The 11,051-nt window shown below is 41.1% G+C and overlaps 1 protein-coding gene across 1 annotated transcript; it reads left to right on the top strand.

The window, feature by feature from the left end:
• Nucleotides 1–5,971: 5,971 nt before the first annotated feature.
• Nucleotides 5,972–8,836, top strand: LOC145800335 (galactinol synthase 1-like). Its single transcript, XM_082889993.1, has 4 exons — nucleotides 5,972–6,313; nucleotides 7,206–7,271; nucleotides 7,489–7,809; nucleotides 8,831–8,836. Exons 1-4 carry the CDS (start codon nucleotides 5,972–5,974, stop codon nucleotides 8,834–8,836), a joined length of 735 nt encoding a protein of 244 aa, XP_082746119.1.
• Nucleotides 8,837–11,051: the final 2,215 nt, after the last annotated feature.

Here is an 11,051-nt window from a genome sequence, read left to right as displayed (position 1 = left end):
GAGAAAATACTTGCCGGTAGCAACAGATTACTTTACAAAGTGGATAGAGGCAGAACCTCTTGCCAAAATCCGAGATGTGGACGTCAAGAACTTTATATGGAGAAACATCATCACCAGATTTGGGATTCCCAGAGCAATAGTTGCCGACAACGGAACACAGTTTGACAGCAAACTCATCAAGAACTTCTGTGCAAAATTCAAGATCAAGAATTACTTTTCAACACCAAGTTTTCCCCAAAGCAATGGGCAAGCAGAAGCATCCAACAAAGTAATTTTGGATGGAATAAAGAAGAGGCTGCAGGCAGCAAAAGGAAAGTGGGTAGACGAGTTGCCCAACGTACTTTGGGCATATCGGACTACGCCGAGAAGATTAACAGGGGAATCCCCTTTTGCCATGGCTTATGGCACAGAAGCAGTCATCCCATTGGAGATCGGCATCCCAGGGATCAGAACCCAGGGAGTAGAGAATGGCACCAATGACACACTCTTAGCCCGAGATCTGGATCTTTTGGAAGAACGAAGAGAGAAAGCTGCAATTCAGCTCGCAGTATACCAGTAACAGCTTGCTAGAGCTTACAACAAGAAGGTCAATCCAAGAGATTTTCAAGTCGGTGACCTAGTTTTGAGAAAAGTCGTCAGCAACAAGAAAGATCCCAGAGAGGGCAAACTTGGCCCAAACTGGGAAGGCCCCTACAGAATTACTTCAGTATTAGGCAATGGAGCTTATTCGCTAGAAGATAACGAGGGCAAAGCACTGCCAAGACCTTGGAACACTTGTAATTTGAAATTCTTCTATCATTAGATGTGCAGCATTTTTTGACCGATGTCATCAATAAAATCTTTTCCCTTTTATTGAAACACATATATTTGATAAAGTTACATATTGGTGTTTTTGAGACATGAATAATGAGAACCCAAGAAGAACTCAGGTTCACATTGGGGGCAGAGAGAAGACAGAGACACTTAATTCACTTGTTGAAATTTGTAGCAATTTACAAGTTGGAAGTAAACTGATTCCTTATCTTCACTTGTTGAAATTTGTAGCAATTTACAAGTTGGAGTTAAGCCGAGATTATTCCTTAATTCACTTGTTGAAATTTGTAGCAATTTACAAGTTGGTATTAAGCTGATTCCTTATCTTCACTTGTTGAAATTTGTAGCAATTTACAAGTTGGAGTTAAGCCGAGATTATTCCTTATTTCACTTGTTGAAATTTGTAGCAATTTACAAGTTGGAATTAAGCTGGTTCCTTATCTTCACTTGTTGAAATTTGTAGCAATTTACAAGTTGGAGTTAAGCCGAGATTATTCCTTAATTCACTTGTTGAAATTTGTAGCAATTTACAAGTTAGAGTTAAGCCGAGATTATTCCTTAATTCACTTGTTGAAATTTGTAGCAATTTACAAGTTGGAATTAAGCTGATTCCTTATCTTCACTTGTTGAAATTTGAAGCAATTTACAAGTCAGAGTTAAGCCGAGATTACTGTTTCTCTTCACTTGTTAAAATTTGTAGCAATTTACAAGATAATGTTGATCCAACCAAAAGAAGATGCTTAACACTTGTTAAAATTTGTAGCAATTTACAAGATAATGTTAAGCCGACATGTGACCATCTGTTGAAATTTGCAGCAATTTACAGGTTGAGGAAAAAGCTAAGTATATTGTTTAAACACTTGTTGAAATTTGCAGCAATTTACAAGTAGGTTAGACCGAGATCACTGTTTAAATACTTGTTGAGACTTGGAAAAAAGTTTGCAAAATTGATATTGATTAGTATATATGTTACACTTGTTAAAATTTATGAAAAGTTTGCAGGTCAGTATCTTGCCGAAGTAAAATTTTGTCGTTATTATACCCGAGGTATGTAACCCCGAGAAGATTGCACAAGGAAGGAAGAAGTATGTACAACATGCAAAATATTCTAAGTATAGAAACTATGCAGAAGCAATCAAAGATTCAAGCATTCAAGCATTAAGAAAAGGAAAAGCTGAGTTAACATTTACAAAACTGGGAGGCACGTCGGCCATGCAAAAGCTGACATTGTTCAGAAAAAGATAAAGGAAAAACAAAACTAAGGGTTTTCTCCCCCAGATTATTGAATTTGGAGATCTGATACAACCTCGGCCTGCTTCTCTGCCGCTATTTCGGCGTCAATTTCCTGAAGAGTTTGTTCAACAGTCTTAACCTCAGACGGGATGTCGGCTGGAACAGTGTCAGCAACAGCTTCAGGGATAACCTCATCACCTTCTTCGTCTTGAGTCAAGTCAAGGACTTGTTCATTCAGAAGAGGGGACTTAGCCCCATTAGCATCCTTTGATTTTCTGATCAAGGCCTCATCATCTTCCTCATCGGCATCTTCAGACTCAGATTCAGATTCTCCTTCAGGTTGACTTGATGGAGGAGGAGGGGGGAACGACAGAGGAATAGTGTCGGCTTTGCGCAGTGGCGAGTCATCTAGGATGTTGAGCTTTTTGGCAAAGGCCATCCAACCGAGGGAGAAGCCCCTGTTGCATGCCTGCCTGACTTGCAGTTTGTATTCTTCAGAGACGTCGGCCATGCCCTGCGCATAAGCCTTCTCATCAGCTTCTTTAATCTCAGCTTCTTTGGTGGCCAAAGCCTTCTGAAGCTTTTTCTCAGCTTGGACCTTTTTGGCATCGGCCTCTCTTTTCGGCCTCGGCAACTTTTTTGATGGCCTCAGCAGACTCGGCCTTTTCTTCGGCTAGGGTTTGGGCTTTGGTAGCAGGCTCAGCCTGGTCTTCCAGTTTTTTCATTTTTAACTGAAGAGTTTTGCTCTCCTTTTTAAGAGCAGAAACCTCCCTCTTCATGTCGGCCAACCTCTCCCTTGTTTCGAAAGATTGCATGGAGAGGGAGTGGGCATGTTGGATGGCCTGAAAGAACACAAGGCACAAATTGTTACAAAATTTTACAAATTAAGAGAGAAAGCAAATTTCAACACAAAAGCACTTACTTGGACAGAGTGTTGCAGCATTAAAGCGTAATTCTCATACTCACTCATCTTGGCGTTTCGCTCAAGATCGCCTGGAAGGAGTAGAGCAGTACTAAGGGCCACGCCGACATTTATGTCATCGGCACTGTCGCTGGCTAGGATTGGCTTATCTTCCAGAGTAATTTCTGGTCTCCAAGGGACTTTTGGTACTTTGGAACCCGAGGTCGTCGCAGACGATGACCTCAGCTTCTTTGATTGGGTGGATTCCGATGGCTGGGCCTCAGCTGACCTTTTTGCAGAAGTAGAAGCAGTTCTTTTACTCTCAGCCAAGTGTGAGATAGGCAGAGCGTCCTCAGCCTCCACCTCAGCAGCTTTGGCCTTCGGCTGAGCCTTTTTAATTCTCTTCGGCTTTGGTGGGTGCATGGTTTGCGGCGGTTGAGCGTCAACATCCGTTGGAAGGTCGGCTAGGAGATCTTGGGCAACAGGCTTCGGGCGACCCATTTCAGCAGTTTTGACGAGTCTTCGCCGACGTTTTCTTTCTGGTATTGGGATTAGGTATGGGCCAGAAGTTGATGGTTGGTCGGCTGGATCAGAGGTTGACCCTTGGTCAGCCCGAGATGTTGATGCTGTTTGTAGAGTGGTAGCAGAGGGAGGAGATAGGCTCTTCTTCTTTCTTTTTGGGACGTCGGGCAGTGTGGATTTGTATGTCGGAATAAAATTCAATAACAGGGGAGCCTTGCGCTTGCGGATTGGAAGATCTAGGAGCTTCTTTAAATCTTTTCCAGGGAAGAAGGATTGGCGGAAGTTTTTTGGTGGCTGATGAAGATCTGCAGGACAAACAAACAGACATTAAGAAACAGACAGAGTTTTGAAGACTTAGAAAAGAAATAACTAAGTATTGACGTTGGGCTCTTACCCTTGCCCTCTTTAACTGTTCGAGGAAGAGGGTAGAGGTGAACATCTTCGTCTGGACCAAATTCCCAATTTCCCGAAGCAATGACAAAGTCATCCCCGGCTCCCTTGTTGGAATCCGGGAGGTCGGCTACAATTTTGAATTCAGTAGACCTCAGCTTGAGGTAGTAGACGTAACCTCTTTCCTTCAGGTTAAGGGGGCAGATGGTATAACAATATTGTACATCGGCAAGGGTGATCCTAACATTCTCCTGCCTAGCTAGGGCTATGATACCATTAATCACTCGATGGGAGTTTATGGTAAGTTGCATAGGGTTCAACTTATAGTAGTGGAGAACCTCGCGAAAAAGGGGATTAAGTGGAAGCCGGAGTCCGCACTCAGCAAAAGATACTATAGGAAAGGGCATTGAATCATCTGTGGGCATGATAGAGTCATCATCTTCAGCTAGCCTCAGATGGACATCGGCAGGAATAGAGAACTCCCGCCTAAGGTACTCAAGTTTGGTCGGGGTGTCTGCCCTATGTCTCCACATACCCATAACGTCGGCCTAGAATCAGAGGGCTAGGTTCCAGAAAGAAGGTGCTCTAAAGGGGTTATCAGGACCTCGGCAAAACCCTATGTATATACTGGTAGGGATTGTTTCAGTTTTTTCCTAAGAATTGACAGGTTCTATAGACAAATCCCAAACCTAAAACTACGGGGGCAAAGATTGAAAAGAGGGCAGAGATCTGGCAAAGACACAAAAAACAGAAAACAAAGGCGAAATTTCAGAAACAAGAACAGGGATGGGCTATCAAGAACATGAAGAATACAGAGGTAAAAGGTCAAGAACAGTGGCAAGAAAAGTGTTAAAATAATATAAGTGTTCAAAATATGAGTGAAATCATGGAATAGGCGTGTCCAGATAAAAAGTTCAATAAATCAAAGGTTTGAACAGCGCAATAATGGCAGTAAGTAAACGAAAGCACGTAAAAGAAATTGGGAATAAGAGGAACAGAGGCTTACCAGAACAAATGAAGCTGGAATAAAAGTCGCCGAGGCAAGACAACGGTTGTAGACAAGACGGAACGACAAAAGCTTCGCTGGCATGGAAGAATGAAGACAGTTGCAGAGCTTGGAGCTAGAGCAATGGTGGGTTTGAGAAAGTTTAGAGAGAGAGAGAGCCAGAAAGTCGAATGTAAAAGTAAAGAAATGAAGATGGAGAGAAAAAGTTTTATCAAAAACTTAAAACGGCGGCAAAACGCGGCATTTATTGCGCCTAGAGGAACGCGTGCGTCAGACGGCGCAAACAGGTGAAAAACAGTTTACAAGCACGTCACAGACACGGGCCAATGACGATAGAACACGTAAGGGGAACGGTTGAGAAGAAATACATGACAGCTCATGCGCGTAAAGGAATTTGTTTGAGTTCTTGTTCTCCGAAGGGAACACGTCAGCCTGAAATAAGTGATCTCGGCCGAAGAGTTCTCACGCCGAGGCACTGGAAGAAAATACAGATATAGGTTCCATCACCTCAGAATGCTGAGGTAATAGAACCTAAGGGGCAGTTGTGGGGATGTATTTTCTGAATACCAACACGTGGCATGGTGACGCCGACGTGTCAAGCGAGGTGCCACGTGTCCTGGTAGTTATGCCGAGGTTACCTAGGTAAGGCCGAGGTAATCTTCGGAGATATCGGAATCCGAGATAAGCGGATAAGGGACAAGAGTCCTAGAGTAAAGAGAAGACTTTGCTAAGATAAGGATAAAGCTCTTAGGGAGTTTATCTTTATCTCTTGAGGAATCCAAAGTAAGTACTAAATTGGAGTCCATAGAAGTCAGGCTTCTAGTAGGACTTGGATTGAGTAAACTATATAAGAGAGGCACCCCCGTGGGTCTAAGGTACACAGTTTTATACTCAAGCTTGTGAGTTTAGCACTTGATTATCTTTGAGAGATATACTGACTTGATCGTCGGAGTGCCCCCGGGTGGAAGAGCCACCGCCGGAGCCTTTTCTTTCTGTTACAGGTTCACTGAAGCCATCTATTCTGCCGGTGTTCTCCAGCTGATTACTAGGCGGGCAGTGTGGTCAGATTTTCACCCACACACTTAGCCTCTTTTCCATAGTCTACAATGGAACTATACTCGATTGTAAATGTTGTGAAAGGGACTAGTAATGTTGTTCCAACACTGAATGGAGGGTACTCAAAAAGGGCATACGTGACATTTTTAGTAGGTAATGATGATTATGTGGAAGGTGTGGTTGCATTGGCTAAGTGTTTGAGAAAGGTGAAGAGTGCGTACCCACTGGTGGTTGCAGTCACGCCGGACGTGCCGGAGGACCACCGTAAGGCCTTGAGGTGTCAAGGTTGTGTCGTTCATGATATCATCGAGCCGATCTGCCCACCGGAGAGTCAGATTCCGATTGAAAGGATCCATAGTGAAGCTTTGTACTCCAAGCTGTGTGTGTGGACTGTAAGTACTACACTCCACCAAGCCTTGTACTCCTAGCTAGCTTTGGCCATTCATGCTTGTGCTTTTCACAATCTTCTTATTGCTTGTGCTTGGGCTCAGTTTTGAGTTTTTCATTTATTATACTCTCTCTCTCATATTGGAAAAATTATACCAGTCGTTCATATACTTAGTTCATTGTGTTATTGTGGCGATTACAATTTTAATTTGCTCCGTTTTGATCTTAAATTTTAAATTATATCTTAATTTGGTTAATTGAAAACCACAATTAGGATATTTGACAAAAATATCACTTGTGAGGGTACGTTTGACAATTGGCTAATATAGTCAAAAAAATCATTAAAAAAATAAAAAATAAGAGTCACTATTCCCACTCTGCTTTACTCTAAATATATTCTCTTATTTGTCCTTTTTATACATAGTTACATTAATACCCTTTCACACAAAATATAATCCCTGAAAAAATTAAAATTCCAAAGGTATTAATTCAATTACATATAGTAAAGACAAATAAATAAGTGTATTTGGAACAAAGTGGAGTAGGAATAACGGCTCCCAAAAATAAACCAAAAAAAAAAAAATTCAAGGATTTCATTTTTATTTTCTCTATTTTTTGCAAGCTTTTCTGTAAAAATCCAACTTTCCCAATCACTAGTTTTTTTTTGTTTTTTTTTTGCCTTTTTTGTGTGTGTGTGTGTGCGCGCGCGCGTTTTAACAGAAAAATAAAAAATGTACCAAAAAAATCACTTTCCAAATCAAACATTATTAACACATGCCATTTTTCTAGGGTAAAATAGTAAATTTACCAATATTGCTTATATCCAATAGTAAGTTGTCACTGAGTTGATTCCATATAATTTTGTCCTAAATTCTAAATGTGATTTCATTTAATCAGAGAAGGGAGAAAGGAGAGGAAGAGGAGAACAAGAAGCAGAAGGTGGTGGTCTGTCACGCTATTTTTGTAACTAAAAAAAACCCACAATAAATTAGTTCTCTCCAATAAAATTAATCTGCATAATAATATCAAATCTAACATGTTCCAATTCATTTTTCTCATAATGGTCGTTAGAGAGCCAATTACATAGCACAAAAATATATGCCTTATTGCTTATGTAAATAAACAGAGATTGGAGTTTTGTTTGAAACATAGTAATTAATAGGTGTTCTTAAATGTCCAGTTGGAGAAGTACAGGAAGATGATCTACTTGGATGCAGACGTCCTAGTTGTTGACAACATCGACCATCTCTTTGATTTGCCCACCGGCTACTTCTATGCCATCCCTGACTGTTTCTGTGAGAATACATGGAGCCACTCACCCCAATACTCCATTGGGTACTGCCAACTATGCCCGAATAAGGTTAGACGGCCAACTGAGATGGGTTCACCCCCTCCTTTGTACTTCAATTCTGGTTTTTTTGTGTTCGAACCTAGCCGTGAGACTTACCAAAACATGCTCAAGACTCTACAGATCACTCCACCAGGAATCTTTCCAGATCAGGTGAGTTATAGCATGATTTAAATAATTGTATCAAGATTTGCATCGGTTTGTACTATACAAACAATTCATATCAGTGATTATTAGTATTGAATGTTTAAAATTTTAGTACATATCAACTGATAATTAAAATTATGAATTATACACATATATTGGAGTCTCTCTATTGGGCACCCAACTAGATTTCTGGTCAATAGTAATTGTTCAATTTTCAATAGTCACATAATTATAAAATAAAAATAATAAAAAAAAATAGTCATACATAATTATATCACATTAAGATTAAAAATGTAAACAGTCTATTATCGAAATTATATTCACCATGTGGGTATTGATCTTCAATCAATTTAATTTTATGCATTAATGATCTTTTAACGAGTCGTACAAAATAAACATTTTTTAATTAAAACCCAATAGCACCTTTTTAGTTGGATGCACGAGAAGTCGATTCCTATTTTGATATATGGCAGATTGCTAGGTCCCTGTGGTACTGAGCTCTATTGAAATCATCTCCATCACCATATGTACAACTGTAGAAAGACGATAAAGATCAAAGTGGAAACCAAAAGTTACAAATTTCTTCATCACATCCTATCAAATAGTTTACATGTTTCCTAATATTACATCCATCTTTTGTATAAATTTTTTTTTTTGGGTGTAAATTACAGGATTTCTTGAACATCTTCTTTAAACACATATTCAAACCCATTTCCGTGGTATAGAACCTGGTTCTTCCAATTTTATGGTACCATCCGGAGAATGTTGAGCACAAAACAGTTAAAGTAGTGCATGTTAGAATTTACCATAAACCTACCACCACTACCACCTCACCTACTCCACTAAACCTAACCCACTACACCACTACCACCTCCACTTCACCTACTCTCCACCTACTCCCAAACACACTCCTATATAATAGGAATCCTTGTAATTGTAATATCAACACAATATCAATACAATCAATCAATAATACATTTCTCTATTTCTTTTTATACATTGCATTTCTTACATGGTATCAGAGCAGGTTTAGAATCTAATAATTTGCTTCACCGGCGGGCGGCAACCTCGTCTTGACCGCCCACCGGACCTCTACACGTACCTTCACTCCGCTGCCAGAAAGTCATAGCTGAACTCTTCTCTGCCTCACACATATTTGTTCATCAATGGCGACATCGAGCCACCATCTTCTCCTCCTGTGGTGTCCGCTCTGCTGGTTTCAGTCTCACTCCTCTCCAGCGCATAAAATTGATTTGGGGTCTTTCTCAACTCTTCCAAATCATACCTCTTCAATTTATCTGTTTCTCTATCTGAGAAAAAGAATGGAACTGGAGTTGCCCCAGGAACAGGGGTATAAAGCACTGCAACAGTATCTTCCTCTTTCCTCCTCATCCTCATATTCACCCTCCTCATCAGCAGTAGCATCCTGGTACTGCTGGTACTCAGACACAAGATCGTTCATGTTGCTCTCAGCCTCCGTGAACTCCATTTCATCCATTCCTTCCCTTGTATACCAATGCAAGAAAGCCTTCCTCCTGAACATAGCAGTGAACTGCTCACTCACTCTCCTGAACATTTCCTGAATGGCGGTTGAATTCCCGATAAAGGTAGATGCCATGGAAAGACCCCTAGGTGGAATGTCACATACACTCTACTCTCTCTCTCTCTTTCAAGTTGTTAGACCACTTTGCTTTTTTTTTTTAATCAATCCCTCAGCATTGATAAACTCTACTTACAAGTTATTATTTGCTTTTTTTTTTAATCACAGTGGTCTTACAATTCCAGCTAACACACACCTCTCTCCTACCCACGTGATTTCCCACTTTTATTTTATTATCTCCTTCACATACCCACCATGCTCCCTTTCTTTTTCTTTTTTATTATCCACCCATTCTTCCAACTCCATGTGCTCACTGACAGAACACAATTTTTAAAAAAAAAACAAACAAACAAAAAAAACAAACATAATCATCACTTCCACCACATCTTTCCCATACCCACTATTTTTTAAAACCCATCTTTTCCCCTACCCCATATATATATATATATATATATATCTTTTTTTATTATTTTCTTTTATTTTATTGTGTTTGTTTTGTAAAGAGGGGCACACGTCCAATCAAACATACAAAAAAAAAAAAAAAAAACAAAAACAAACAATTTCCTAATTTGCCCAACACTCATATTTTATTCATATCAGGGGCTCACCCCGATCACCATTTTACATCCAAAAAAAAAAAAAAAAAAAAAAAAAAAAAAACAACCACAACAAACAAAACAATTTGTTTTCTTTTCTGCAGCCGGCCACCAACCGACCTCACTTCTTCGCCTATTCCGCCGGTCTTTTCTTCTTGCCTCCGTCCTGGGCGGCCCTTGCCGGTGTTGCCTCCGTATTTCCCACTCCACTGGGCACGATCACTACTCCCTGCTCCTCCACTGCAGCATATGGCGGCCCTCCAAATCGGAACATCACGGTGGCCTTCCGCTTCAGCTCCTTGTTTGCTGCCCTTAGCACGCTTATCTCTACTCGCGCATCCTTATACATGCGTTGGAGCAGAGCCAGCTGGGAGTTTAACTGCTGCACCTCATTTGTCATACTCTGCAGCCGGTTTGACAAATTTGTAACCGCAGTCATGGTTTCCACACATGACTTCAATGTATACTGATTGGCCTCCACATCTGTTTGCACTGCCATTCTTTGCTCCACAGACCGCATCGGAAAGTTCAACGGAGCAAACTCCGGGGCGCTTGGTTGAGGTTCCAGTGCCACCGCACCAGTTATCTCTCTTGTTGACTCGTTGAGGTCGGGAAAGAAAGTGAGCAGACTACGGGAAGACGAAGCCATTTTTTCTGGGTTACAGAGTGTTTACCGAGTCTTTCAGAATGCAAATTTTCAGAGGTTTCTCTCAGTTCTTGTCTCAGCCTCTGCCTCGGCCTCAGCCTTCGTCTTGGTTAAATAGCCAAGGCAGCCACGCGTATCGCGCGCCCCTTGACGCCAGACGACAAACGGGCGCGCCAGCCAAGACACTCACGTGCCTCGCCATCATGTCCGGCACACCTTTTGATGAATTGGGCACGCCTTTTGATGGCACGCCTTTTTATGGATTGGGCACGCCTTTTGATGGCACGCCTTTTAAAAAAAAATTGGGCACACCTTTTGAGGGTGCGACTTTTTAAGGGTCCGACAAGACTCTGTAAACTGTCCCGACATTGATTCCGGTTAGCTCCTTCATGGGTCCGACAAGACT

This window comes from Camellia sinensis, chromosome 10 (genome assembly GCF_055761805.1).
Source record: "Camellia sinensis isolate YWXY chromosome 10, ASM5576180v1, whole genome shotgun sequence".
Taxonomy (NCBI): Eukaryota; Viridiplantae; Streptophyta; class Magnoliopsida; order Ericales; family Theaceae; genus Camellia; species Camellia sinensis.
Note: the sequence above shows the minus strand (reverse complement) of the source record. Positions and strands in the feature narration are given on the sequence as shown.

Coding starts and splice junctions, on each gene's coding strand:
- LOC145800335 (XM_082889993.1), top strand. CDS start 5,972: ATGGAACTATACTCGATTGTAAATGTTGTGAAAGGGACTAGTAATGTT. Junction 6,314..7,205: donor CCAAGCTGTGTGTGTGGACT/GTAAGTACTACA, acceptor TCATTTAATCAG/AGAAGGGAGAAAGGAGAGGA. Junction 7,272..7,488: donor TGGTCTGTCACGCTATTTTT/GTAACTAAAAAA, acceptor TTAAATGTCCAG/TTGGAGAAGTACAGGAAGAT.